At 53.9% G+C, this 24,393-nt stretch overlaps 12 protein-coding genes across 13 annotated transcripts; 4 read left to right on the top strand and 8 right to left on the bottom strand.

Annotated features, from left to right (window-relative positions):
- Window positions 1-24: 24 nt before the first annotated feature.
- PV07_10614 (shikimate-5-dehydrogenase) lies at window positions 25-1,277 on the bottom strand (the record flags this gene model as incomplete). The annotated part of the gene is made up of 1 exon (XM_016397961.1): window positions 25-1,277. The coding sequence occupies exon 1, from the start codon at window positions 949-951 to the stop codon at window positions 25-27; it is 927 nt and encodes a 308-aa protein (XP_016245152.1). The 5' UTR covers window positions 952-1,277.
- Window positions 1,278-1,719: 442 nt separating this feature from the next.
- PV07_10615 (uncharacterized protein) lies at window positions 1,720-3,398 on the top strand (the record flags this gene model as incomplete). The annotated part of the gene is made up of 2 exons (XM_016397962.1): window positions 1,720-3,053; window positions 3,116-3,398. The coding sequence occupies 2 exons, from the start codon at window positions 1,720-1,722 to the stop codon at window positions 3,396-3,398; spliced, it is 1,617 nt and encodes a 538-aa protein (XP_016245153.1).
- A 482-nt stretch (window positions 3,399-3,880) lies between these two features.
- On the bottom strand, window positions 3,881-4,791 carry PV07_10616 (uncharacterized protein; the record flags this gene model as incomplete). The annotated part of the gene is made up of 1 exon (XM_016397963.1): window positions 3,881-4,791. Exon 1 carries the CDS (start codon window positions 4,577-4,579, stop codon window positions 3,881-3,883), a length of 699 nt encoding a protein of 232 aa, XP_016245154.1. The 5' UTR covers window positions 4,580-4,791.
- Window positions 4,792-5,464: 673 nt separating this feature from the next.
- On the top strand, window positions 5,465-6,745 carry PV07_10617 (uncharacterized protein). The gene has a single exon (XM_016397964.1). The coding sequence runs from the start codon at window positions 5,487-5,489 to the stop codon at window positions 6,549-6,551; it is 1,065 nt and encodes a 354-aa protein (XP_016245155.1). The 5' UTR covers window positions 5,465-5,486; the 3' UTR covers window positions 6,552-6,745.
- On the bottom strand, window positions 6,593-8,076 carry PV07_10618 (uncharacterized protein). Its single transcript, XM_016397965.1, has 2 exons — window positions 6,886-8,076; window positions 6,593-6,832 (listed from the first exon to the last, which is right to left on the bottom strand). The coding sequence occupies exons 1-2, from the start codon at window positions 7,983-7,985 to the stop codon at window positions 6,757-6,759; spliced, it is 1,176 nt and encodes a 391-aa protein (XP_016245156.1). The 5' UTR covers window positions 7,986-8,076; the 3' UTR covers window positions 6,593-6,756.
- Window positions 8,077-8,480: 404 nt separating this feature from the next.
- PV07_10619 (NADH-ubiquinone oxidoreductase 51 kDa subunit, mitochondrial) lies at window positions 8,481-10,615 on the bottom strand. Its single transcript, XM_016397966.1, has 3 exons — window positions 10,139-10,615; window positions 9,093-10,080; window positions 8,481-9,010 (listed from the first exon to the last, which is right to left on the bottom strand). The coding sequence occupies exons 1-3, from the start codon at window positions 10,499-10,501 to the stop codon at window positions 8,841-8,843; spliced, it is 1,521 nt and encodes a 506-aa protein (XP_016245157.1). The 5' UTR covers window positions 10,502-10,615; the 3' UTR covers window positions 8,481-8,840.
- A 135-nt stretch (window positions 10,616-10,750) lies between these two features.
- PV07_10620 (uncharacterized protein) lies at window positions 10,751-13,374 on the bottom strand. Its single transcript, XM_016397967.1, has 2 exons — window positions 12,497-13,374; window positions 10,751-12,438 (listed from the first exon to the last, which is right to left on the bottom strand). Exons 1-2 carry the CDS (start codon window positions 13,129-13,131, stop codon window positions 10,944-10,946), a joined length of 2,130 nt encoding a protein of 709 aa, XP_016245158.1. The 5' UTR covers window positions 13,132-13,374; the 3' UTR covers window positions 10,751-10,943.
- A 984-nt stretch (window positions 13,375-14,358) lies between these two features.
- On the top strand, window positions 14,359-16,385 carry PV07_10621 (uncharacterized protein). The gene is made up of 4 exons (XM_016397968.1): window positions 14,359-14,788; window positions 14,853-15,436; window positions 15,487-16,072; window positions 16,124-16,385. The coding sequence occupies exons 1-4, from the start codon at window positions 14,475-14,477 to the stop codon at window positions 16,200-16,202; spliced, it is 1,563 nt and encodes a 520-aa protein (XP_016245159.1). The 5' UTR covers window positions 14,359-14,474; the 3' UTR covers window positions 16,203-16,385.
- Window positions 16,123-17,793, bottom strand: PV07_10622 (uncharacterized protein). Its single transcript, XM_016397969.1, has 2 exons — window positions 17,367-17,793; window positions 16,123-17,312 (listed from the first exon to the last, which is right to left on the bottom strand). The coding sequence occupies exons 1-2, from the start codon at window positions 17,680-17,682 to the stop codon at window positions 16,507-16,509; spliced, it is 1,122 nt and encodes a 373-aa protein (XP_016245160.1). The 5' UTR covers window positions 17,683-17,793; the 3' UTR covers window positions 16,123-16,506.
- Window positions 17,794-18,292: 499 nt separating this feature from the next.
- PV07_10623 (uncharacterized protein) lies at window positions 18,293-18,829 on the bottom strand (the record flags this gene model as incomplete). The annotated part of the gene is made up of 1 exon (XM_016397970.1): window positions 18,293-18,829. The coding sequence occupies one exon, from the start codon at window positions 18,827-18,829 to the stop codon at window positions 18,293-18,295; it is 537 nt and encodes a 178-aa protein (XP_016245161.1).
- A 342-nt stretch (window positions 18,830-19,171) lies between these two features.
- Window positions 19,172-20,173, bottom strand: PV07_10624 (uncharacterized protein; the record flags this gene model as incomplete). Its single annotated transcript, XM_016397971.1, has 2 exons — window positions 19,172-20,055; window positions 20,134-20,173. The coding sequence occupies 2 exons, from the start codon at window positions 20,171-20,173 to the stop codon at window positions 19,172-19,174; spliced, it is 924 nt and encodes a 307-aa protein (XP_016245162.1).
- Window positions 20,174-20,602: 429 nt separating this feature from the next.
- Window positions 20,603-24,313, top strand: PV07_10625. 2 transcript variants are annotated; one of them, XM_016397973.1, is made up of 3 exons: window positions 20,603-20,865; window positions 20,914-23,756; window positions 23,808-24,313. In XM_016397973.1, exons 1-3 carry the CDS (start codon window positions 20,838-20,840, stop codon window positions 24,093-24,095), a joined length of 3,159 nt encoding a protein of 1,052 aa, XP_016245164.1. In that variant the 5' UTR covers window positions 20,603-20,837; the 3' UTR covers window positions 24,096-24,313. The 2 variants fall into 2 exon arrangements, with proteins under 2 accessions (XP_016245164.1, XP_016245163.1); XM_016397972.1 differs by having other exon boundaries at window positions 20,603-23,756.
- The last annotated feature ends 80 nt before the right edge of the window (window positions 24,314-24,393 follow it).

Raw genomic sequence — 24,393 nt, forward strand, 5'->3', positions numbered from 1 at the left:
CAGTACATTGCTGTCAATTTCTTTTCAGTCTGCGTTGGTCATCTGTCTCTGCACCGCCTTTCGGGCCACATCACGCAGCCTGTCGTCGATTTCAATGCCAGTCCACAGACTTGCTTGCGCAAGTCCCTGTCCTATCATGGCTTCAATACCGCCGACCACCTGCCAACCCGCTTTTTGAGCTAGTCTGGATATTTCAGTATCAGGAGAGGGATGATAACACATCTCCAACAAAGCACCCTTCTCGCCTCCGTTCAATAATATGGAGAGGATCTCTCTGACAATTTTCTCTGTCTCTGTCACAGGGGTGAAGTCCGGGACTGCGCTGACTACTGCTGCTGGTGATGGCAGTGATTTGGCTTGGTCCGTCGTGGATACGTATATCAGGTTATCTCCGACTCCTCGAGCTTGACATTCTTGAAGCACAGCCTCGACCTCACCAGCATCACGGTTGATTATGTATATCGGCGAACAGCCCATGAATTGCTGTAGTGCATACAAAGCTGCTCTGCAAGTGCCACCGCCTCCAACGACGAGACCAGGCTTCCCTCGGTAGGGAGAGCCTTCGACATTTGTGAGAAAGGCATCCCGGATCCCCAGACAGTCAGTATTTGTGCCACAATATATCCTTGATCCACCTGGGCCGGTCTTGAATACAATTGTGTTGACTGCCCCGATCGCTTTCCCTTCATCTGTGAGTTCGTCGAGATAGGGGATGACAGCAACTTTGAACGGCATGGTCACCCCGCTTCCCATGCATTTTGGGTCACTCTTGAGGTACCTCAAGAAACATTCGAGGTCGGTCGTTTCGCAGAGCATTTGGCCCCATCTCTGTCCAACGGCGGAGTAGATGGCATGATGTAATGAGGGCGATTTTGAATGGGCAATAGGATATCCAACAAGATAAGCAACACGATCAAGAGAAGAGGTGTCCGGAGGTGAAAATTGTGCCATGGCTGGGTGTACACTGAAAGGGAAAGCCTTGCATCTAATGCTGGTTGCTGGTTGCTGAGATCTGATGTTTCTGGCACACTGAAGCTCCCTGTCAATCCGACTGTCAGACGGCTTTCGATGCCCTTAGAAGCTATTCACGACAAACTCCAACTTCTGGAATGGAACGGTCCCTTGAACGTCGCCTCCTTCTTCGTTGATCCTCGAATATTGGCGTTTAGCTTGATGGGCACCAAGACGAGCTCACTGATCCTGCAATCGTGTCGTCCATTGCCGATGCAATAGCAATGCAAACCCCGACAATGCTGGCCAGCCACGTTCGGATCGTCCCCCGCAGATGCGAAAAAAGCCTTTGGGAAGGTGGCGGAGGCAAAATCCTTACAGGATAAAGTCTTTTCCGCCATGTCGCCTTTCACCGGCTATTCATCTGCCAAAAAGCCGAATGGCCAGGAGGATTCACTCCACAACTGGGGGCTGATCCCCGTCGATGTAACCGGCAATGATAGACGACGAGCAGAAGAGTTCAATCGAGGACCCCGGATGGAGAGCCCACCATAAGCTCGTGGAGAAAAACTCTTCTCCGGTGGTCGTATTTGGCAGTTGTGAGCATCCAACAGGCTGTCTGGTAGTCCAATCTCACAGCTCCCTCCTCTTGGCCCTTTTGTATACATATACTCCGCCTCATTCTGGTGCTTCCCCAGACTCCTCCATCCGCAACTCCAGAACACATCTTCTTCGACCCTTTTTGAATTCTCAACGACATCATTCAATATGGGTCTCCTTCACTTGGTCGAAGACCGTCCCACTCCCAAGGATGTCTACAACTGGAGAGTCTACTTTTCCGCGGCGGTGGCTGCGTCTGCTGCCATGATGATCGGGTACGACTCCGCCTTCATCGGGGGTACTCTCGCCTTGACGTCGTTCAAAGACGAATTCCACTTCGACAACCTCTCCAAGTCGGCAGTCAACCTCCTTTCAGCCAACATTGTCTCCTGTTATCAAGCAGGTGCCTTTTTTGGCGCCTTTTTCGCCTATCCCGCCGGCCACTTCCTTGGACGAAGAATCGGACTCCTCATCTTCGCCGCCGTCTTCGTTCTTGGTGCAGGGATGATGTTAGGAGCCAATGGAGCCCGTGGCCTGGGTCTCATTTATGGAGGCCGTGTGCTTGCTGGGATAGGAGTTGGTGGGGCGTCAAACCTCTCGCCGATCTATTGCGCTGAAATCGCCCCTCCGGCCATCCGTGGCAGGCTGGTTGGACTATACGAAATGGCCTGGCAGATTGGAGGGCTTGTTGGCTTCTGGATCAACTATGGCGTCTCAGAGACCATGTCACCCTCCCATGAGCAATGGATCATTCCGTTTGCCATCCAACTCATCCCGGCTGGGCTTTTGTTCTTGGGCGCATGGGTCATCAAAGAATCGCCCAGATGGCTCTTCTCCCGCGGACGCCGTGAAGAAGGAGTCAAGAACTTATGCTGGCTGCGAAAGCTTCCGGCCGATCATATCTATATGCAAGAAGAGATTTTTGTCCTCGACAACGCCATCGAGCTTCAACGTTCCACGGTCGGCTTGGGCTTCTGGCAACCGTTCCGAGCAGTTTTCACCGACCGCAAAGTCACCTATCGCTTCCTCCTTGGTGGTTCCCTCTTCCTGTGGCAGAACGCGACAGGAATTAACGCGATAAACTATTACAGTCCCACGGTATTTAAGTCGATTGGGGTCACCGGCACCAATACCTCCCTCCTAACTACCGGCATCTTCGGAGTCATCAAGACCGTCGTTACTTTGTTTTGGCTCTTCATTCTCATCGACAAACTCGGCCGCCGCGCGCTTCTCATGTACGGGGCCGTCGCGGGCTCTCTCTGCATGTGGTACATTGGAGGCTATATCGCAGTGGCAAAACCTGCCGACCATCCAAGCGATACGCTCTCGTCGGGCGGTATCTCGGCTATGGCTTTCTTCTACCTATGGACAGTTTGTTATACGCCATCATGGAACGGAACTCCGTGGGTTTTGAACTCGGAAATGTTCGATCAGAACGTTAGAACTCTGGCGCAGGCATTTGCCGCTGCGAACAACTGGTTTTGGAACTTTATCATTGCTCGGTAAGTCGATACACTTCTGCACGCCCCGAAACGGAAACTGTAGCTAACGCTAGCAACCCCAGCTTCACGCCTCAAATGTTCGCCGCAATGTCCTACGGCGTATACATGTTTTTCGCCTCCCTCATGCTCTGCGCCGCCGTCTATGTCTACTTCCTGGTACCCGAGACCAAGGGCATCCCTCTCGAATCCATGGACCGCCTCTTTAGCCGAGAATACCCTGCGAGGCGGGCACACAAGATCGTCCTCGGCCAGATCCGCATGGAGGACCAAGAGTTCCGACGGCAGAGTATTGGTGGTGAAAAGGAGTCTGTCGAGGAACGCGAGGTTGCCGTGGAGAAGGTGTAGATTGAAAAACCAAGGCTACATACCGCTCTGGAGATGGACTTGGAAGCGGAAGCCAGCCCTCAAGGATGAGCTTTTGACTATGCTAGTATAGCTTTGGATGCATTCGTGTGATGAGGGGAGATTGCCCATTTGTGCAAATACTGTATTGTTCTGTGGTGGAAAGGATCGGTATACTTCCTCTGCACTTCATCGGGAACGGAACGCAAATAGTGGTCCTAACACAATGATATCGATGATTGAGAACGGAGAATCTGTAGCGTCTTGTCCCGAGAACTGGATCTAGTAGAAGAGTCCTTGGAATGAAAAGGAGGCGAGTTGAGAACAGCAATCTGCTCTCCCCTACCTAGACCGTGAAGCTCGATATACTAGGACCATATGATTACCTCCCTGCTAGGTGCAAAGAGCCACAAGTGATAACGCCCTTATGATCCAAGGAAAGCTACCTCCCGCTCGAGTCATTTCCTACCCACCTACCCACCTACCTAGACACTTGTCAATGCCACCGTCCAACCCTTTTCCTGTACCCTATCTTCGCGCTCGCCTCCCTCTCCTCCCTCAACCGCACGTACCTCCCCCTCCACCTCCCCCGTGGTCTCGAACCCTTCGTCCGCGTCCTCCTTGTCCCAGCGCTGGGCCCAGAACTCCAGGGCGGCGGTGTACCCGTAGACGCCGAGGCCGAGGAGCACGCCGACGGCCTGGTCCGAGAAGTACGAGTGGGTGCGCCAGGGCTCGCGGGCGTGGATGTTGGAGACGTGCACCTCGACGAAGGGCAGCGCGGTGGCCAGCAGGGCGTCGCGGATGGCGACGCTGGTGTGCGTGAAGGCCGCGGGGTTGATGATCACGCCTGTCCTCGTGCGTCGGGGGGTGGTGGTGGTAGTGGTAGCACTAGGGAGCGTGGACTGTGTCGATGCTGATGTTGGGACTGGTGGCGGGGTGAAATGCGACTGGATAAAGTCGACGATCTGCCCCTCGTGGTTCGACTGGAAGGCCACCACCTCGATCTCGAGCCTCTGGCCCCGCGCCACGATCGAGGTGACCACGTCGCTTAGCGTCGTCGAGCCGTAGATGTGCGGCTCCCGCGTGCCGAGCAGGTTGAGGTTGGGGCCGTTGATGAGCAGGAGTTTCCGCTTGGGTCGTGCGGGAAGAGACGTCGGGACATTGGTGGTGTTGGTACCGGACATCGTTGGCAGTGTCGTTTTGACTTGGAGGCGAAGGAGAGGAGTGAGTGGGATGGGAAATAAGATATGATATATCAGGGGAATCTATGCAACAAGGGATTGTTTTTCTGATTGATGAGGAGGAAGAGGATAGTCTCTCCCGGGGTTTTGCTTTGGACGACTGCGTGATATTGATCAACGACCAGCTTCTGGGCTTGAAGTCCGCAAAGCGAGAGACAGGCGTAAAGTGGTATGAATGTCTCACATGCCTCCTGCAGAAGTATCACTGAGCCAGATCAGCAGCAGAGGCGAGGCTGTTTCTGGTAGCTGTCGATATAATATAATAGTCTTACCTCTGTACACACTATTCTAAACAGCAGTCGAGCAGATATTGTATACAGACAGTGTCATGCTGCCATTTCCCCACTCCGACCGCAACCCCAAAACCAGTCAGACATGCAATCAGAGTCTAGGGACAGAGACCGTCGCCTGAACAGCGCCAGCGGCGGACAAGATGATCGACCACTGCGCAGGGCCGACGTGGACGGGATAGTTTCCTCTGACGCCGCCAGATGCATTGCGAAAGAGCTGGAAGCGGGTGAATGCCCTTTCTGCTCGTCGGCAAAGAACTCGCCCGGGTCAGACAGAGCCTTCAACAGGGGATGGGTTCCGACGAGGGGCTGATCGGCAACTGAGCCCGTGGATAACCGACCCGGGTCCTCGAATCCTTCGGGGCGTGTCGAGCGGGACTTGACTCCTGGTAGCATGGACTGACTGACAGATAGACTGACGGACATAGACACAGACACATCTACCTTCCCCTGCAGCATTCTTCCGGAACCGGGACATTCTCGAAGTGTAATCTCGTGACCCCTATACAAGACCGGGGATTTCCAACCTGTACCCCCCCCCCCGGATATCCGAAGAGAACATGCCCGACGACACGAGGCAGCACACCATCTCGGACGAAGAGCTGGGGGAGATTTACGCCTTTGCCATCCAGCTGGGCCGAGACGCGGGACAGATCCTCCTGAAGAGTCTCCAGCGGAGGCGGCGGGACGACAGGGACAACAGCGACAAGGACCATGCCAACGCCGGATCCCCCCAAGAGGAACTGGTGATGCACGAGAAGCTCAACGCCGTCGACATCGTGACCGCCACCGACACCGAGGTCGAGGAGTTCATCCACTCGGCCGTGCGCCGGCGGTACCCGTTGCACGCCTTCGTCGGCGAGGAGATGTACTCGCGGGGCGCGTCGAAGGAGTACCTGGTGCGCGCGGACCGGCCGACGTGGGTGGTCGACCCGCTGGACGGGACGGTCAACTTCACGCACGGCTTCGGCATGTTCTGTGTGAGCATCGCGCTGGTGGTCGGCCACACGCCCGTGGTGGGCGTCGTGCACGCGCCGCTGCTGGGCCAGCTGTTCTCGGCGTGCCGCGGCCGCGGCGCCTGGCTGAACGAGACCACCCGGCTGCCGCTGCTGGGCCGCCAGGGCGTAGGGCCCATCCCCCGGGCGGCGCCCGCGCAGTGTATCTTCGCCTTCGAGTGGGGGAAAGACCGCCGGGACGTGCCCAACGGCAACCTCCACCGCAAGGTCGACAGCTTTGTCAACATGGCCGCCGAGCTGGGCGCGCGCGGCGGCAAGGGCGGCATGGTCCACGGCATGCGCAGCCTGGGCAGCGCGACCATGGACCTCGCCTACACGGCCATGGGCAGCTTCGACATCTGGTGGGAGGGCGGCTGCTGGGAGTGGGACGTCGCCGCGGGCATCTGTCTGCTGACCGAGGCCGGCGGGCTGGTCACCACGGCGAACCCGCCGGACGACTGGGAGACCGCGGACATTGTCGACGCCAAGCTGGGCGGGAGGCTGTATCTTGCCATCCGGCCCGCCAGCGACGGTCCAGATGGCGAGACGGCCAGGCAAGGCCAGGAGAGGTGCGTGAGGGAAGTGTGGAAGAGGGTCAGGAGATTGGACTATTCTAGGCCCGGGGCTTGAGGAGAAACCCTCGATACGTCGCTGCTGCAAAGTTTCATGTACATCATGTATCCCTCTATATCTCTATATCATGTCAGGGGTATCTCAAACGTGTGGAACAGCGTCGAAAAGGTGGACCATACACAGGCCCCAACTGCCAACTCGTATCTGTGCATGCATCTCAAGAGTGCAGGTTAAACACGATCCACCTCTTGCATCATGTCTGCTACAGCCGCGGACTCGAACAGGGAGAGGCATCAGAGGCGATTGAGCGGGAGTCGGTAGCGCTAGAGATACTGACACTGAGGAGACAGTCAATATCTACATCGTCAAAGCCTGAAGGGAACACACATACCGACGATCGCTCCGCGGTTCAGAGTCTGCACTGGTTTCCTGCTTGCGCCAGCCCATATGCTCTGCCAGTCTCCTCCATGCCACGGCTCCCCTTTTGGCGTGGTCCTCAGGGACGTCCTTGCCGGGCTGATTTGCTGTCCGGGAGAACAATTCAAAGGAGATGTGTCCCCTATATCCGGCGTCGCACACCGCTTCCAGAATCTCCAGGGCGGGGAGGTATCCTTTGCTCTCGAAGGGGAATAACCGGGCATTCCGTGACCAGGACATTCGCGCAGGCTGCTCGGGGTCGTACCACTCATGGCCGGCTCTCAGTGGAGCATCCAGTCTCTCGCCATCGCAGACCTCGACGTAGAACACTTTCTCCAACGCCTGCGGCAGCTCGTCCCGCAGCTTCGAAAGTGCGTTCTGGGTGTCTTGGTAGGCCGTGGGGTTCAGGCCCGACGGCGACGCCGGATCGGCAAAGACTCGCCCGGCGAGATTGAAGGCGTCGATGCATGTCCCGAAATTGGGCCTGTCCACTTCCAGCACAATCGACCACGCCGCGTCCCACGTGTCGACGTGTGTTCCCCAAGCAAGAGCCTCGTATGCGAAACGGACGGGGGGATCGTGTCGAAGACCAATCTCTGCAACTTGTCGCAGATCCGCGACGATCCTGTCCCGGTCGCCGGTACACTGTGACGCAGGGAGGAAGCTGGATGGGATCTGGATCAGGTCGGTGCCGAGGCGCTGGGCGAGCTGGATCCAGAAGTGCAGGCTCTGGATGGCTTCCTCGTGGGATGACGAGTCCAGGCGACCCTCGTAGTGCATGAACGGTTGCAGGCAGAGGATTTCCAGCTGGTGGTGGAGGCAGAGGTCGTGGATGTACTCCGCTGCCGCAAGCTGTCTTTCTTGGAGTGCTGTAGAGTCGGTAAATGAGGAACCGGGTGGCAGGGCCGGATGTGAGAGAGGTAGAGCCTTTGCCACGCCTTCGAGGTCCTCGAAGAAGAGTTCAACGGCCTCGAAGCCGTATTTCTCGCAGAGCTCGATTTTGTGCTCCAGACTGTGGTACCACGCTCGGCCTAGCGACTGGGAAGCCATGGTGGGAATGAACCGTGAACCCATGATGGCGTTCAATCAACTGCAGCGTTGTGAGACTCTTTGCTACTCTCGTATGATCGGGAGAGATGCTCTCTCTCATCAATAAACAGTCGAAGGACATATGGTTGATTGCACATGTAGAGCCGCAACCATCAAAGCATTTTAAGGACCATCCGAGAAGATCGAAAGGCTGCGCCCCAATCACCGGGGTGCAATCGGCCCTTTGCCATCTGACTGGCCCCGTTGGAAGAAGCCGTTACATGAGAGACGGACTAGCCTTCACAGACAATTCACCCGCCTCCAGGGAACGCAATAATGACCGGATGACATCAAGGCCAGGTGCCTCGTTCTAGAAGAACCACTCCCAAAAGGATCGCCGTGATGGTGAAGGGCGGAAAAGACCTTTGCCGCCATCATTGTCGGCAACCGGCCCGAGTCACTGGGGGTCCTCGACGTCCAGTGGGACTCGTTGCTGACCGGATTCCAGGAGGATCCTCCAGCTGTGTCGATGTAACGTTTGGGACGAGGCATGTGAGGGAAGTGGTGGATGGTATCGACTCCTCCTGATGTTTTGAACGGAGATTGCACATGTGGATGAATCAGAGGAGGGCGAAACACCCGGGGATGGTTCGTCATCAATATCAATCACCAGGAAAGACGAAACGGTAGTGTTTGGAATGAAATATATGTACAATTTTATTCCACGTCGTCTCTCTCAGTCGCAATGGAAGGAAACGCCCGTACGCTTCAGAGACGCAGCCTTGTGCTGCTCAGAGAGTAATATCAACCCCATGATATTCGGATCGGAAACTCGACCTTGCAAACTTCCTCCTGAGACTTCATCGGGCAACCACCCTCCTCCACAGATCCCTTTATGATTTATTGTCCAGGCGCGATGAGCAACCCTTTCTTCGCAGCGTCAGGCTCCCATCCACCCGCCAGGGCTTCGCCACCGGCAGCCTTTGAGTATTCCTGAATGCGTGCCTCAAGCTGGGGTCGAAAATGGCGAATGAGACCTTGGACAGGCCATGCGAAAGCTTCACCCAAGGCTGCAACACAGTAATTAGTGTCCATGTCCATATAGAGCGGCGGGAGGCTTCGGAAAGGGACAGAAAGGAAGAAAACGCTTACCGCAAATACTATGCCCCTCAACTTGCTTCGTGATCTCCTGCATCATATCAATCTCGCGCGCTCTTGCCTGGCCCTTCTCAAATCTCTCCATAATCTTCGCTGTCCACGCACTCCCCTCTCGACAGGGCGTGCACTGCCCGCAACTTTCATGCTTGTAGAAGGCGCTCAGTCTGGCAATCATCCTAACCACATCAGCAGATTTATCCATCACAATCACCGCCGCGGTGCCTAGACCGGATTGGCTGTCCTTCAAGGCGTCAAAGTCCATCAACTGATCGTCGCAGACATGTTTGGGTAGAATTGGTGTCGACGAACCACCCGGGATAATGGCTTGCAAGTTGTCCCAGCCGCCCCGGACACCGCCACAGTGCTTCTCAATCAATTCTCGGAGAGGAATAGACATCTCTTCCTCGACAGTGCACGGGTTGTTGACGTGTCCAGATATACAAAACAGCTTGGTGCCCTGGTTGCGCTCGCGACCGAAGCTGGCGAACCATTTCGCACCCCGTCGAACGATGGTGGGGCAAACTGCCACTGTTTCGACGTTTGTGACGGTGGAGGGACATCCAAAAAGACCGACGGCCGCAGGGAAGGGTGGCTTGAGGCGAGGCTTTCCAGCCTTCCCCTCGAGTGATTCGATGAGTGAAGTCTCCTCTCCACACACGTATGCGCCCATGCCTCGGTGTAGGTAGACATCAAAGTCGTAGCCTGAGCCGCAGGCATTCTTGCCAAGCAAGCCTTCTTTATATGCCTCTTGGATGGCGCGCTGGAGAACAGTGGCTTCGTGGTAAAATTCGCCGCGGATGTAGATGTACGCTGCGGTGGCGTTCATGGCGCGACCAACCACCAAGCACCCCTCGACGAGTTTGTGCGGATCTTTGCGCATGATTTCTCGATCTTTGCAAGTCCCCGGCTCGCCTTCATCGGCGTTGACGACCAGGTAGCGTGGTTTCTTATCGTTTTCCCAGCCCTTAAAGTTCATGAACGACTATCATTCCCTCGGTTAGCATTCCGTTTGCCCATCACGCTCTGCGCCAGAGACGTACAAATTTCAACCCACTCGGAAATCCCGCACCGCCTCTTCCTCTCAAGCCCGAAGCTTTAATCTCATTGATCAACCAGTCATGGCCCTTCAGTAGGATCTCCTTGGTTTTGTACCAGTCGCCGTATTTCATGGCGCTCTTCAGGTCCGTGCCATGGTGGCCGTAGAGGTTTTGAAATATCCGGTCCTGGTCCTTCAGACCGCCATAGCGTCTCTGCTGGGGTTGTCCTTCTTGGACGGTGGCGTAGGATCGGCGGGATTGGAGGGTGGAGGAGCTGGTAGCGGCGATGGAGGAGTTGGCTGACCGTGAAGCTGTGTTGGAGGCCGCGCGGGCCACGTTTCTCGCGGCAGACGACCGGACAATCATTTTGGGAGGGATGTGAGGACGACGGGACACTCCTAACGAGTGTGGCGGCGGGAAAGGAGGGAGGAGGGAGGAAGCAAGGACGTCGGACGTGGAGAGGAGAGGCGTCAATCAATACGAAATCAATGGTTGAAGTCTTCGATATTGAGCTCCGCTGATTGGTCAGAAGCTTGGCCTCGTCATAGATGCCTTTCGGTCGGCAATACTTCGGCTTTCCATTAACCGCAGCCTCGCCCTGATATGCTGACAGCATTTACGCAGAAATAACCATCTATTGAATGTCTTATTCATGAGAAGGCTTCGGTCGTCTGAAATACCAAAGTCTCGGCAATAACAACTCAGGCTCACGCGAGCAGCAACACCTATTTACCCTTGAATATTCATCAAATGCTTCTGGGCAGAGTCGTTCGGAATCCAGGGCCGGATGGAGCTGGTCCCAATGTTCCTAGTACTGCTGCCAATAAATCAAAACCGATATGCCATCTCTCGCTCCATCGGCATCTGCCTCTGCAAGATACGATGGGACAATCACCTTCTCTTCCTCCATGACATTCCATCCCCAGCATATCCTCTCTGGTCTCAGCCATCGTTTGACGCTCGACTCCACCGCTATTGTCGGAGACAGGGCAGCCCGGGCGGCAAGCAGGTTCATTAATTCAGCTGGTGGTTCTTCTCCAGATTCCCAAGGACCAGGAGTCGGTACATATGCCCAGGACTCGCTATCCGGTGGATACCATGTGACTAGCTGTTTGACCCACTCCGTGATTCTCTGGGGGAGTTTGACTCCGTGAGCATATTCGCTGTACAGCGCCGAAAGAGTAGCGGCAAGTTGACCTTTGATGACGCTCGTTGGACCCGACGTATCAATTGATCCTTCACCATGAGCGTTGCTCTGAAGTTGTTGGCTCAAACTAACCAAGCATTTTCGGACGCCTTCGGAATTCGGAATCATCTCGATCATGCCATCCAGACTAAGAAGCTCGGACGGGCGAGTAAGCCGAACGTGCCTATTACCTAGGAGTCTCAGATTCGCCAAAGCAGAGCGTGAAACTTGGTCCTGCATGGTGGTCAACATCCGTTCGGGGTCGACGGTCCCACTGATGGCGCATTTCAACACGAAGGTACAAAGTGCAACCGCTGTTTCGACAATCTCCAGCTGGCTCTCGCGGTAGACCTTGGCATTTTGTTGTTTCGAATTGGCAGGCTCCAGTCCGGGAATGGTTCGACGGGGATCGGTGCTCCTCAGCCTTTTAGCGCGCGCAATGCATTCTCTCAGAAGTTGGCTCAAGGTCGCCAATATAATACGGCGGTCTTGGAACCGGGGCTTGTCGGTGAGACAGTAGCTCATCAACGACTGGTTTCTCATTGTCATGCTCTGCATTTCACGGTCATTGGCGCACAGGATGGAAATACTGTCCAACAAATCGAACGAAAAGAGCGACGACTCTAGAACTAGCGCGGACGTCGACTCGGGATGTTTGTGGTTGAATATGAAGCATCTCCTTTCAATGTCTGATCTGATGTCCTGTTTCCACGCCCGGCGAGCCACATCCAAAGGCGACCCGGGCGGCGCCTTGATGCTGACGACAAAATGGTCGAACGGGTTGCCTGGAATGGTGAAGCCGTATGCCAGCAGGAGACCCTCATTGTCCCGGGGACCGTAGTTGTTGTAAAGCTGCTGCCCCGACTCATAGGTTTCGAGAATCTGTAGCCCGACGAAATGGTACTGGGCTTGCCATTCGATCTGAGCCGCGGGTTTGTGGTTGAGGAGATCAAGGAGTGGAAGTAGTACTGCAAAACGGTCTCCAAAGAGCTTGACGAGGTTGTACGGCTGTTGGCTGCGATGGATGGTCGCAAGGTCTGCGGGCAGGGTTGCATCGAGAACCTGTGAAGTGAAAGAACGGCTGCCGAAAATGGTGGCCGCCCAGCGAAAACGAGGCCTATGGTCTGTTTGTAAGTCATGATGGGTCAGAGAGAGGGCAGTTCATGCCGGCGTACCATGTGTAGGATCCGTTCAGCGCACTGGGCCAGCCCAGTCCCCTCAGATGAGCCGAGCCTTGTAGATACATGTCTTTCCATTTGGCAGCTTGCGTGGAGAGGCCGCCTTTGAGATTGGTTCCCTCCAGCCACATGGCATCCGCTTCCTCGTCGAATTGCATCGCGCTGATGTCTTCCACTGTGGGCAAGGTAGCAATGTAGGGAGCCCACCAAGAGTTCTCGCCCAGGATCAGCTGCTCCATCAAAAAGAAGGCTTGCAGAGATTCGGGTTTCTGCGACTGCTTCCTTAGGAAAGACATCGGAAAGCGCGTGCCATGATTTGAGAATGGAGTGATGTCGAAGGCATTAAGCACTGATAGTGTGATTGGCATCGGGCAACTGGCGATACGCGTCCCGCTCACAAGAGATTGTCCATCAGCGACTACAGCATGGTAGCCGTTGCGCGAGCTGAAGGCGATCTGAGCGTGCGGGTGCAAGTATCCATCATTCTCGAGGACCCAACCAACAAGGCGACGGTGGTTGCGGAAAATGTCTGCTGCTGCGGCGTCTTCCACGTTCATCCGCAGCGGAGGCGTAGAACTTTGGGGTCTCTTGTCAATGACATCTGGATTCAACGTAGTCTCATCAGGCTCCATGTTGTTTCTACGTTGATATTCGTCGCCAATAAAAAGGATATAGAGAAGCACCGTTGTGGGACGTTCCACCAGAGAAAATCCTTGTCAGAAAAGGTACAGCAGAAGAAAAGGAAAGTGTCAGACCCCTATCTATTTATGCAAAGAATACCGGAAAGAAAGAAGTGAAAGGTGTTTGTGCAGAACAGCATTAGATATAGAAAGATATCATATAAAGAGTTTGTTTTGCTGGCATGCAAATCGAGGTGAAGGAAAAGTGTGGGCAAGGTGGTGTGGTGGCCACAGTGAGTGACAGCAATCTCTTCTAACTATTCGCCGTGAGCTCGTGATCCACCTTGAGGATGCAATAAAGTGACAGAGATTCACTCATGGCTGCTATTGATCTTGAAGATGCTGGGGAGGGATGAACGTGGTCTTTGTTCTATTATTGTATCCTGTGGCATACTTGGCGGGGGAATGGCGTGTGTTGGCATGGCTCATGAAGTAATTCGTGAGAGGGGAGAATGAAAGCAGGAGTGAAGGAGTGAAGGCTGCTTTAACTGGAGCTTTAACCAAGATGTTGGCGGAGCAGCCCCTTAACCGGGCAACTGGGGGCCGGTGAGGCTGCCAGTAGGCGGTTTCTCCAGCTAAGCGTCTCAGCTAGTGATCGGCTACGCACCCCCAGAAAGCCCCTAGAAGGACTTCCCTGCCCTTGCCTGTGACAAGTGGGGACGCAAGTAAACCATTGACACCACGCCCAAACATCCAATATTAATATCGCAATGCCATACCTTCAGCCTTGTCGCCCTGTTGTAGTATCACAGCATCTCTCCGACATCCAGCTCTTAGTGATGACAGTCAGAAAGAAGGGGAAAATGAGTAGCTCTAGAGCTTTGGTCCCAAGTATACTGGACGCGTCTCGAATATACAACCACCAACAACCGTTCAGGAGAGGAGCATTGTGGTTGTGACCTGGTGGCATCAATGGGCCATGAAGCATCTCTAGGCAATTCAGAACGCGACCGTTGTCCTGTTTTCCCTTCTAGTCAGACACGCCAGAGCAATACAGGCAGTATCTTGTTCTTCAATGAGCCGCGAGCAGAGGCCGTGAGACTGTTGTCGGGTATCTCCACCTGTATCTTTTTTCTCCAACTACTATGGAGGCGAGTGGCAAGGTCGAGTCGTTAAACACCCTCAGAACACGGCAGGTTCGCGAGCGGACAACTCCTTAGATACCTCTTCGTCGCTCGCCCCGTATCAACCAGAGAGCCGAACTTAATCAATAGCCACCGCGATCGTCCGACGAAAGAAAAGAAAAGAAATAATGCCTCTAGGGGTGTCCTGGATGACACACAATTAATTTGCCCATGTCCCTTGTAGCACCTTGCTTTGACCTTGGCCGGAATCTGGGACAGCGACTGACTGTGAGACCGTCTCGCGCGTGCAAACCATCCTCGTCTCCTGTTTCCAGATCCTTCGCTTCTTTCAGTCCGGGAAGTTCGAGCAGGTGGCTGAGGAGCTGGCCGATCAGAAGAATGGCTGTAAACGGCACTCATGCAGTGAACGGCGTCAATGGTACCCGATCAAAGCATGACATCTCTGCCTTGAAAGTCAACCAATCGCGGTTGATGGATGCCATTCACAGTGGCTGCAAGTATGGCGCTGCCCATCGCTATGGAGAGTAAGTGTAAAAGTCACCCCTAACCCCCCCATAGAGAACTGCTCCTGACGCAGTGCTCGACCAGTGACCCTGTCGAAACTGGAATGGCAAGGCTGAGTCTCAATGACGCGGACAAGGAAGTACGAGACTGGTTCATGGGCGTCACTGCCTCGTTGAATTGCAAGACAACTATTGACCAGATGGGAAACATGTTCGCTGTGAGGCCCGGGAAGAACCCCAAAGCGCCTCCGATCATGATGGGCTCGCATCTCGACACTCAACCGACAGGCGGGAGATATGACGGCATCTTGGGTGTCAACTCCGGGCTTGAAGTCCTGAGGGTTCTGCACGAAAACAATGTTGAGACCGAAGGAAGTATTGGGGTAGTGAACTGGACCAACGAAGAGGGCGCGCGCTTTCCTATGATGGCCGTGTCGTCTGGCGTATGGGCTGAAGCGGTGTCTTTGGAAACGGCCTGGAATCTGCCCGAAGTGTCACCAGGAGACGATGGACACCGCAAGACAATGAAGCAAGAACTCGAAAGGATTGGATATCTCGGGTCACAGCCGGCGTCCTACAAAGCATTTCCCATAGCCGCCCACTTCGAAGTTCATATCGAGCAAGGTCCCATCCTGGAAGCGGAGAAAAGGAGAGTAGGGGTCGTCAAAGGTCAGTGACTGTCGAGCATATTGATAAGACCGCAATCTGAGTCGTGACAGGTGTGCAAGCATTCAAATGGTTTGAAATCACAGTAAAGGGGCGCGATACTCACGCCGGAACCACCCCTTTCACGGCTAGGATGGACTCGATGCTGTGCGCTGCAAAGCTGATTGTCGAGTCCAACGCCATTGCGAAGAAACTTGGAGGTCTTGCAACGACCGGCATCCTAAACCAACAGCCCGGGTCGATCAACACCATGGCTCACACGGTGACCTTCACTCTGGATATTCGACACACTGAGGATGCCAAGCTCGCCGAGATTGAGGAAACATGTCGATCAGAATTCGCAAGGATTGCAGAGAAAGAGAGCGAGAAAGGCTGCAAAGTGGAATGGAAGGAACTGGTGGACAGCCCGGCAGTCAATTTCCATGCCGACTGTGTTGCTGCCGTCGAGGCGAGCGCGAAGGAGGTGTGTGAAGACCTCCCCATGACTGCCGACGATGGGCAGTTGTGGAAATATATGATCAGCGGCGCCGGTCATGATAGTTGCTACACAAACCGTCGTTGTCCAACAAGCATGATCTTTACCGTCACCAAGGACGGAATCAGTCACAATCCGAAGGAATACTGCAGCCCGGAAGACTGGTAAGTCAATCGTCTTTGCTGGACATCCTTGACCTGCTGACACCCATGCAGCGCCATCGGTGCCCAGGTACTGCTCGGAGCGGTGCTGAGGTATGACAAACTGCGAGCTGAAAGAGGAGACCTCGCCTGAAGCCGGGAACACCAAGGGGAGGGTCAAGAAGACAAGCTGGAAACTGGGACTTGTGCTGCCTTGTCAAATTCTCACAAAAGATATCGCTCTATTGGTTCTGTTGGCCGATCTTGATGTCCCGAAATATCCCATGGCCTTGCTCGTCATGTTCCGATATTGCGCCTGTGCCTCAAGGAAAATCTGTTATACAAGTGGTCTTCTATCGCTGCCGTGCCTCGCTGGATACGAACTCCGCCCGAAAATGAGCCACCACACAAGCAACTCCAGGCTAACGTCGGTATGGAAGATACCCGGGGATTGGGTCTCATCTTTCCACGGATTTGACCACGTCGGCTTTCTTCCTCTCATCTTTGACCGCCCTCGGTCTCGGAGGTCCAACGTTATGTTCTGGCTTCTTCCCGTCTAGCTTTTCCACTTCTTTCTCCCATCTGGTAAAATAATATCTCATTTCGTCTTCGCAGTCCCGCTTGTCGCTTTCCCTGCATCCTTTTAGATTGACCACCAAATCCCCTTCTTGCCACATGCTGTCGTGAGTGCGGGTGAGACCCGTCAACGGGTCTTTCGCCGGTGGTGTGGCGTAGTTGTAGGAATTGATCCAGCGTTGCTCGATCAGTACCAACTTGGCTAGAACCGTGGGGTGCCATTGGACCAGGTGCTCGAGCGCATGGTTCTCTGCTTTCTGAAATGCATAGGCACGGTATAAGGGATCGAACCAGGCATCCAGGAAGTAATGGGCCCAATTGTCTGGCGTTTTGGTGCTGAAGGGGGTGTTGCGCAGGATGAAAGAGGTATGGGCAAGATTGTCCATGTCTTGCGACAGTATTAGGTGCGTGCGAGAAGGCTTGAGGTGAGAGAATGTGTGAATGACCGAGTCTGGTGGAACGACAGGAATGTCCTTGAGCATGAGCGACTCGAGTGGTTGGAGGATGTGGGACTCTAGTGACACTGAAGGATTCGTTATGAAGGCGTCGACGGACAAGGACCAGAAAAAGGTGCTTGTGGCATGCTCTGTCAAAGCATGTCGCATTGCTGGTATCGTCGACCAGGATAACGGAGAAGGGTCAACGAGGTGGAAATACGCCGTCGTGTTGGTGTAGAAGTTCTTGTACCCTAGATCACCATCAGCTCACTCTAGTCCAGTGTCTCAAGTGCAACATGCGCTACCATGTCTCCTGGCATAATCATCTCGGTTTGTCTTTACTATCCGCATGTAGTCTTCGTTCATGGTCTCATTGTCAAACACCGTCACGAGAACAATATCTTGAGGCCCTTCAATTGAAGTTGCGCCATCGTTGTGCTCCCCTGTTAAATCGAACGAAAGAACAAACCGGACGACAAGGTACAACGTCAATATTCCCAACACGAAGTAGGCACCGAGTTGGAATTGCTTCCGCCGTCTCTGGGATGCGGCAGTCAAGTTGCTGTTCCGAACGTAGGGAGGAGGATGGGATGTTTTGCGCGGGGGGAGGGCGAAGTGCATTGTGAGCTGCCTCTGGGCAAATCAGGAGGCTAAATCTCAAGCCGCTGCTCGACAGGCCATTGTTCGTGCTCACATCACTTGGGCTGAGATGGATATGGTGGCAGAAAGTGGTTGCAGGCGGCGCCAACTTCCCTAGGAGTCCTCACTCCACATTCTCCAAAGTAGCCAGCCTCGCAGCCTCGCAGCCTCACAGCCTTGCAGTCTGACTGTCATCAAGTGGTCTATGCCACTGCCAGTAAGAACCACTGATAATCTACTCCGGATTATATTATGTGCTCAGAACGGAAATATTCTCATTTACAGATGACCACAAGGCCTAATTGAGGCTGGCTCGTTTCTATGGTAAACTGGTCTTGCTATCGAGATTCCCGGAAAAACTGAAGTTACTCTGATCACATCCACCGCTCTGAAGCCTGTCCCTGGCTAATTCGACCTCGCATCCATATCCAGTCTGCTTGCCTTGATCCAGCCGATGAAGCTGAAGGGCTGATGCACACAATGCTTGATTCTTGGCCTGCTCCCATATTAAATCCGCAAGTGAGCCTTCGCAAAATAGTGTCGCTTTGTGGACCTCGTTGGCTTGTTGTTGGCCTTTTGGATGTAGTTATGGTCATGGGCAGTTGATGAATTGCCAGATGATCTCTGAATTGGACGTGACTTTGTAGCTAATCGAGATGGGCATCGTGAGGTCGGCAGCATCGTGGATGTTGAGAAGATGTAAGGTAGCCGGTTCTTGAGTTTGATCGCGCGCAAAATCGGCAGGTGCATTGAGAATAAATTTGATGTCGAGAGAACCATAGCCTTCGGGGTCTGTTGGCTCTGGAGCGCCAGGGCAGGTGTAGACTACATTAACATCCTTTGATGCCTGGCCATTGCTGGCTGTGTCCGTGATGTAATCGTAAACGAGATTGCAATAGTCGCTGGTCTTTGACGGGTCTCCGCGATTTTTGACATTGATATTCGCCTCGTACGTCAAACCACACTCTGGGTCCGGCATGTCAGGGTCGATGTTAAATGTAAGAACATCGTCAGCATGTGAAAGGTCCGAGGATGTTTCGCTGCGGGCGATAATGACAGCTTCGAAGTGAGCAAGCTCCGCGTTGACTAGGTGTAGAAGGTAAGTGATTAGCCCCAGAATGAGCTTCATCTCGACGACAGTTTTGCCGCTGCTAGATGGAAAGGCAAGGTGTAGGTTGAAAGGTTGCTGAGGTCGAGTCAAATATCGATTCTGCCGTGTCTTTTGGTCGAGAGAACGTCTCGAGATCTTTATAGGCAAAGATTGCACATTGGAGCGTAGCCTCTTCACTTCACTTGGCGGGAGCCCGGTATCATCTGATGAGACAGTGAAGCAGCGAGACAGCGTGCGATGTCATGCTTTATTACTGTCAGATGTAGCTGACCCCTGCCTCAAACTCGCTTCAGTCCATTACAGTTCAAGTCACTGGGGTTGCCTCTTTCCTTGAGAAACATTAACCGGATCTCTGATACCTTACCAGATCCCTGGTAGCATGGTGAATTTCTTCTTCTTGTATTTGTCACCAAACTCCTTGCGGTATCTTCGCTCCTTTTTTGCTGCCCATTGCCCCATCTGGAGGACGGAGACGACGAGAAAGATGAGCACTCCCCAGCTCAGGCCGCTCAGAAGATAAACCCCAACCCAAGAGATGGTCTCCGTCATGTAGTTGGGGCAGGTGACGAGATTGAACAAGAACCCTTGTGGGATTCCCCGTTCGGACCCTCCCGCACTCCGTAGTCCTTTCAACGTGAGGTGTGTTTGGAGATTGCCCAGTTCCCCGAGTACGAAGATGACCAATCCAGGGTAGAAGAGCAGTGGGTTCGGGTCTTGTGCTGCGGCGGAGTAAGGGGAATAGATGAAAGCTGCAATCATGAGACCAGAGAGAATCCAATAATGGAAACTGTTCTTGAAGATGTTGCGGATAGGCATAGTAGCGGCCGAGAAGCGGTGGACAAACAACGTCTCGAGCTCTCGCTTGGCGAAGTGCAAGCATATCAACACACACAGCAGCTGTTGTAGTTGAGATGCCTCTTTACTGGCGGATGGGTAGATGTACGGTCGGAGGGCCAGCATCAATGGATGTATCAGGATCGGGCCAAAATACTCGACCAGGAAGACAGTCCGCCATGCCACTTGTGTCCCCAGATCTTTGACATAGACCGTACTCTGATCACGTAGACCGGTTTGATGTATCGATGTATCCTTGGCGTTGACCACGACACTGCCATCGGAGCCCTTTGTCACGCGCAGCTGGTGAATCGAGTATTTGGTCCTGCGTGCAAGTTCGGAGTACAACTCGGCTGCGGAGGCATCGGGTTTCAGGTCGACCGACTCCGGTAGGGATTTTATGGGCTTCCCTATGAAATTGTTAGCAGGGAGGCGTCGAGGAGGGCAAGATTCTGCCCGGGTATTGGTTCCAGCCCGCTTTTACTTACCTCGTGGGCGTATTTGCAGTGTGATGGGTTTTGACGCCATGTTGGCCGACCGAGCTCCAGCGGCTGAGAGAATACGAGACTTCGGAGGACACCCAAGACAACAAGCGAGGGTAAAAGATGTGGGAGAGAAGCGAGTCCAAGGGGACAAGGCAAGGACTATCGAATCACAGCCGCAAGGCGAGCGCAGTTGCGAATTGTGGCGGATGGTGGCAGTCTCCTTGAAAATAAAGGCTGCGTGTTCAACAAACTAGTGCGAGTCTGGAGTCTGGCGCTCTACGGCCTCACGGCAGTCGCCCATTGGACGAAACCCCCTTTTACAGCCCCGCTTTCCCCTTTTGAGGGACTTCCTGCTCCATTCGGCGCTATTCTCCTTGTGGCGCCTTCCTGGACCCTTTTAGTCCTCGCCAGCCCATTCAGCCGTACAAGGGGCTGGCTGAGAATGTGAGAATGAGTACGAGTACGGAGTATTGTTAGTGAGATGTATTGTTATAAGCGCTGTTTCTCCCTTGTGCTCTGGCTGTCAGCTTCCTTTCCTACCGACGAACGCAGGTGAGGGGACTGTTGGCGAGCTACGAGCATAATATCTATCCGCACCTGTCAGCTCAGCCTCACTTCCGGTACTTGATCCTCGTTGAGGTTCTATTGGCCACGGTTGTTGTATAGCTGGTCGCACCTTGTCGTCTGAGGCTCCAGGAGGATCCAACATGCCATTGAGCTTATCAAAACTGAAGGGTATGCTATGCATCCCTGAAAGCTCTGAAAGTAACTCAAAGGATGTAGGGTCTAGATCGGCCAGGGAGTCTCGGCCAGATAAGACGCCAGTTGTCCAAGAGCGACCCCGTTCGAGCGACTCCAGCACCTCTGCATCGACTAGTGAAACCAAGAGATCAGATCAGATCTTGGACGTGCTCAAAACCTTCAACTTAAAGAATCTCAGGACCGTCAAAGATGTCGCCTTGCAGCAAATTGACGGCGAGCCTATCGACGACAAGACATACCTTATGGAACGAATCGTCCAGCTGGTAGCGGACCTTCCCATCTCCAGCAGAACGAGCGCTACTCTTACCAATGCGTTCCTGAACCAGCTGTGGACAGACCTGAAGCACCCACCTCAATCATATTTGGGAGCGGATTACGTCTATCGCAAGGCTGACGGAACCAACAACAATATTCTCTGGCCGCATCTCGGGGCTGCAAAGCAGCCCTACGCTCGAACGGTGCGGCCCAGACTGATGCAACCCGTTGCCAGGCCTGATCCTGGAGTTATCTTTGAGAGCCTTTTGGCTCGCAAGAAGTTCAGGCCACACCCCAACAAAATATCGAGCGTACTCTTCTATGTGGCCTCGATCATCATTCACGATATCTTCCACACTAACCACGAAGACTATAGTATCTCCGATACTTCGTCCTATCTGGACTTGGCTCCTCTTTACGGCAGTTCTGCGAAAGAACAGGAGGCTGTCCGGACCATGCGTGATGGGAAACTGAAGCCCGATTGTTTCTCGGATGTGCGAATTCTCGGCTTTCCCCCTGGTGTTGGTGTTCTTCTCATCATGTTCAATCGCTTCCACAATCATATAGCAGAAAACCTTGCTCGCATCGACGAAAGCGGCCGCTTCTCGAGGATTCTCAATCCACAAGGGAAGCCGAGGCCTCCCAACGCCGAAAAGCTCTATGACGAAGCGTTATTCCAGACGGCAAGGTTGATCACTACCGGACTCTACGCCAACGTCATCCTGAAGGACTACGTGAGAACGATTTTGAATTTGAACCGGGTGGACTCGTTATGGAACCTCGACCCGAGATCTGAAGAAGGCAATGCCATCTTTGGCCACAAGATTCCAGAAGCTACTGGAAATTCTGTTTCGGCGGAATTCAACCTGGTCTACCGGTGGCATTCCTGTGTCTCCGAACGAGACGAACAATGGACAAAGGAGGCTTACACAAAACTCTTCGGGCACCAAACCTCGCTGTCCATGGGTCAATTCCTCGGTGCACTTAATGAATGGGCCAAGAAATTGAGCCCGGATCCGGTCAAGCGAGAATTTGCTGGTCTTCAGCGCCAGCCTGATAACAAGTATCCCGACGAGGAACTGGCGGCCATCTGGACTGCATCTGTCTCGGACGTTGCGGGTAGCTATGGAGCCGCCCACGTACCTGAGATCCTCAAGAACGTGGAAGTGCTGGGAATCATCCAAAGTCGCTCTTGGAACCTGGCGAGCCTGAACGAGTTCCGAGAATACTTCAAGCTCGAGCCACATAAGACGTTCGAGGACATCAATCCCGACCCCCTCATCGTCGAGCAGTTGCGACGTCTCTACGGGCATCCAGATAACGTGGAAATATACCCCGGCGTAGTCATCGAGGCGGCCAAGGAGCCGAAACTCCCTGGCAGCGGATTGTGCACGAACTTCACCACCTCGCGAGCGATCCTCTCGGACGCAGTTGCGTTGGTTCGAGGTGACCGGTTTTACACCATTGACTATACGCCGGCGAACCTGACAAACTGGGGATTCACACAGGCGGACTATGACCTAGCCATTAACAACGGCTGTGTATTTTACAAGTTGGTGCTGACTGCGTTGCCGAACAGCTATCGACAGAACTCTGTGTATGCACACTACCCGCTAGTAATTCCAGAGGAAAACAAGTCCATCTTGACCAAGTTGAAAAAGGCTGATCTGTACAATTTCGACAAACCAACTAATCTTCCTGCCACTCTGGCACTTGGCTCTTCCGAAGCCTGCAGGACCGTCATGGGTGGTACGTCTGCTTTTCGTTCATCTTGGGATGCGCAGCTGTTCTCCGCCCAGGGGCTTCAGCATAACGGGGAAAGGGCATCAATTGTCGCCCATAAGCTGCTCCAAACTGAAGGACTGCAAGCTGCCGCAGATGCCTTCTACAAGGACGCGATCACGACTCTGCTCCGGAACAATGCGTATCAGCTTGCAGGCTATCACCAGGTCGATGTCGTTCGGGACGTCTTCAACATTGCTCACGCGCAGTTCGCTGCGAATCTTTTCCTTCTACCTCTGGGCAGTAAAAGCAAATCGCACGCGAAATACGCCGAACAAGACATCGTTGCCCTTCTTTCCGCCATATATAGCTGTGCCAACATGGAGCAACCTGCGCGGCGGTTTGCTGTTGTCAAAAAGAAACAGAAGGCGATCTTGCAGCTTGCAGCGCGCTTGCAAGAAGAAGTAAGCAACGGCATCAAGGGCAATTTCAGTCTACACTCGCACTCGCCCGTACAGCTTCGAAGCCTTGCGGCACAAGTGATCCAAGAAGCCTCGAAGAGTGGACTATCTCCTGCTGATATTGTGTGGTCTCAGCTTCTCCCGTTGGCAGCTTGGGTATTTGTGAATCAGTCGCGAGTCTTTGCTGAAGTTCTGGATCACATTCTTGGTGAAGGAGACAAGAAGACGGATATCGCAGAGCTGAAGCAGATGTTGGACCAAGAGGGCTCATCATCGGCCAAAGCTCAGTCATACTTTCGTGAAATTTGCAGGTTAAGACCATCGACGCCGATCTTCAGAGAGGCGACGTCTTCGCAAACCGTGATCGATGGAAGAAACCAGATCCAGGTATCTGCGGGGCAGCGTATTCTTTGTGACACAGATCCGGTAAGTTAGACTTGCTTCAGGGAGAATGCTTGTGCTAAGAGTCGATGACAGACTGCGGCGAACCGTGACAGCACTGGGCTATCTGATGCTGGCCAAGGCCAGCCCGAAGATCCGCTCCTCCCATTCGGCGGCGAAGTAGCCCTTGGGGCTCGACTGCGGCTTGCAACTTTAGGATCTACCCTTTCTGTCCTCTGCGGTCTTGAAAAGTTGAGCAGAGCTGTCGGGCCGACGGGGCAGCTCAGGCGACTGAAGGAGGGCGACGTGGTGAACTATTTGAACGTCGAAGAGAGCATGGTACAATCGTATCCGGCGTCCTTGACAGTCAGATGGGAAGCATGAAGAGGGTAGTACTGTAGGTCGAGACAGTGGTTGGAGATATGGCAATAATGAGCACGGGCCGGATGGTGTTCCTTTGGTCTTTGCAGCTTGTAGCTAAACTGGGCGCTCTCGGCGCCTATTTAGCCCCCCTCGTTCCCCCGGAAGACCCAGCCTGGTAGCCTGGTGAGCCGTGGGCGGATGCGGCTAGTACCTGAGGGGAAAAGGGCACGTCATTTCCCACTAGAGTCTCAAGGCCCAAGCGCGTCTAAAAGTCAAGTAAGTCGCCCGAACCATCTTCACTTGCCAGAAGTGCGGCAGT

Source organism: Cladophialophora immunda, assembly GCF_000835495.1.
Source record: "Cladophialophora immunda strain CBS 83496 unplaced genomic scaffold supercont1.6, whole genome shotgun sequence".
Lineage (NCBI taxonomy): Eukaryota > Fungi > Ascomycota > Eurotiomycetes > Chaetothyriales > Herpotrichiellaceae > Cladophialophora > Cladophialophora immunda.

What these genes read in the sequence shown, in the direction of transcription:
- PV07_10625 (XM_016397972.1), top strand. Translation starts at nt 20,838, where the DNA reads ATGCCATTGAGCTTATCAAAACTGAAGGGTATGCTATGCATCCCTGAA. An exon ending in TTCTTTGTGACACAGATCCG is followed by an intron (nt 23,757 to 23,807) that starts GTAAGTTAGACT and finishes AGTCGATGACAG; the next exon opens with ACTGCGGCGAACCGTGACAG.
- PV07_10622 (XM_016397969.1), bottom strand. Translation starts at nt 17,682, where the DNA reads ATGCACTTCGCCCTCCCCCCGCGCAAAACATCCCATCCTCCTCCCTAC. An exon ending in TGATTATGCCAGGAGACATG is followed by an intron (nt 17,313 to 17,366) that starts GTAGCGCATGTT and finishes ATGGTGATCTAG; the next exon opens with GGTACAAGAACTTCTACACC.
- PV07_10618 (XM_016397965.1), bottom strand. Translation starts at nt 7,985, where the DNA reads ATGGGTTCACGGTTCATTCCCACCATGGCTTCCCAGTCGCTAGGCCGA. An exon ending in GAACCGCGGAGCGATCGTCG is followed by an intron (nt 6,833 to 6,885) that starts GTATGTGTGTTC and finishes CTGTCTCCTCAG; the next exon opens with TGTCAGTATCTCTAGCGCTA.
- PV07_10621 (XM_016397968.1), top strand. Translation starts at nt 14,475, where the DNA reads ATGTCCCTTGTAGCACCTTGCTTTGACCTTGGCCGGAATCTGGGACAG. An exon ending in GCTGCCCATCGCTATGGAGA is followed by an intron (nt 14,789 to 14,852) that starts GTAAGTGTAAAA and finishes GTGCTCGACCAG; the next exon opens with TGACCCTGTCGAAACTGGAA. An exon ending in TACTGCAGCCCGGAAGACTG is followed by an intron (nt 16,073 to 16,123) that starts GTAAGTCAATCG and finishes ACACCCATGCAG; the next exon opens with CGCCATCGGTGCCCAGGTAC.
- PV07_10620 (XM_016397967.1), bottom strand. Translation starts at nt 13,131, where the DNA reads ATGGAGCCTGATGAGACTACGTTGAATCCAGATGTCATTGACAAGAGA. An exon ending in CTGAACGGATCCTACACATG is followed by an intron (nt 12,439 to 12,496) that starts GTACGCCGGCAT and finishes AACAGACCATAG; the next exon opens with GCCTCGTTTTCGCTGGGCGG.
- PV07_10617 (XM_016397964.1), top strand. Translation starts at nt 5,487, where the DNA reads ATGCCCGACGACACGAGGCAGCACACCATCTCGGACGAAGAGCTGGGG.
- PV07_10619 (XM_016397966.1), bottom strand. Translation starts at nt 10,501, where the DNA reads ATGATTGTCCGGTCGTCTGCCGCGAGAAACGTGGCCCGCGCGGCCTCC. An exon ending in TTCCGAGTGGGTTGAAATTT is followed by an intron (nt 10,081 to 10,138) that starts GTACGTCTCTGG and finishes AGGGAATGATAG; the next exon opens with TCGTTCATGAACTTTAAGGG. An exon ending in TGAGGGGCATAGTATTTGCG is followed by an intron (nt 9,011 to 9,092) that starts GTAAGCGTTTTC and finishes ACTGTGTTGCAG; the next exon opens with CCTTGGGTGAAGCTTTCGCA.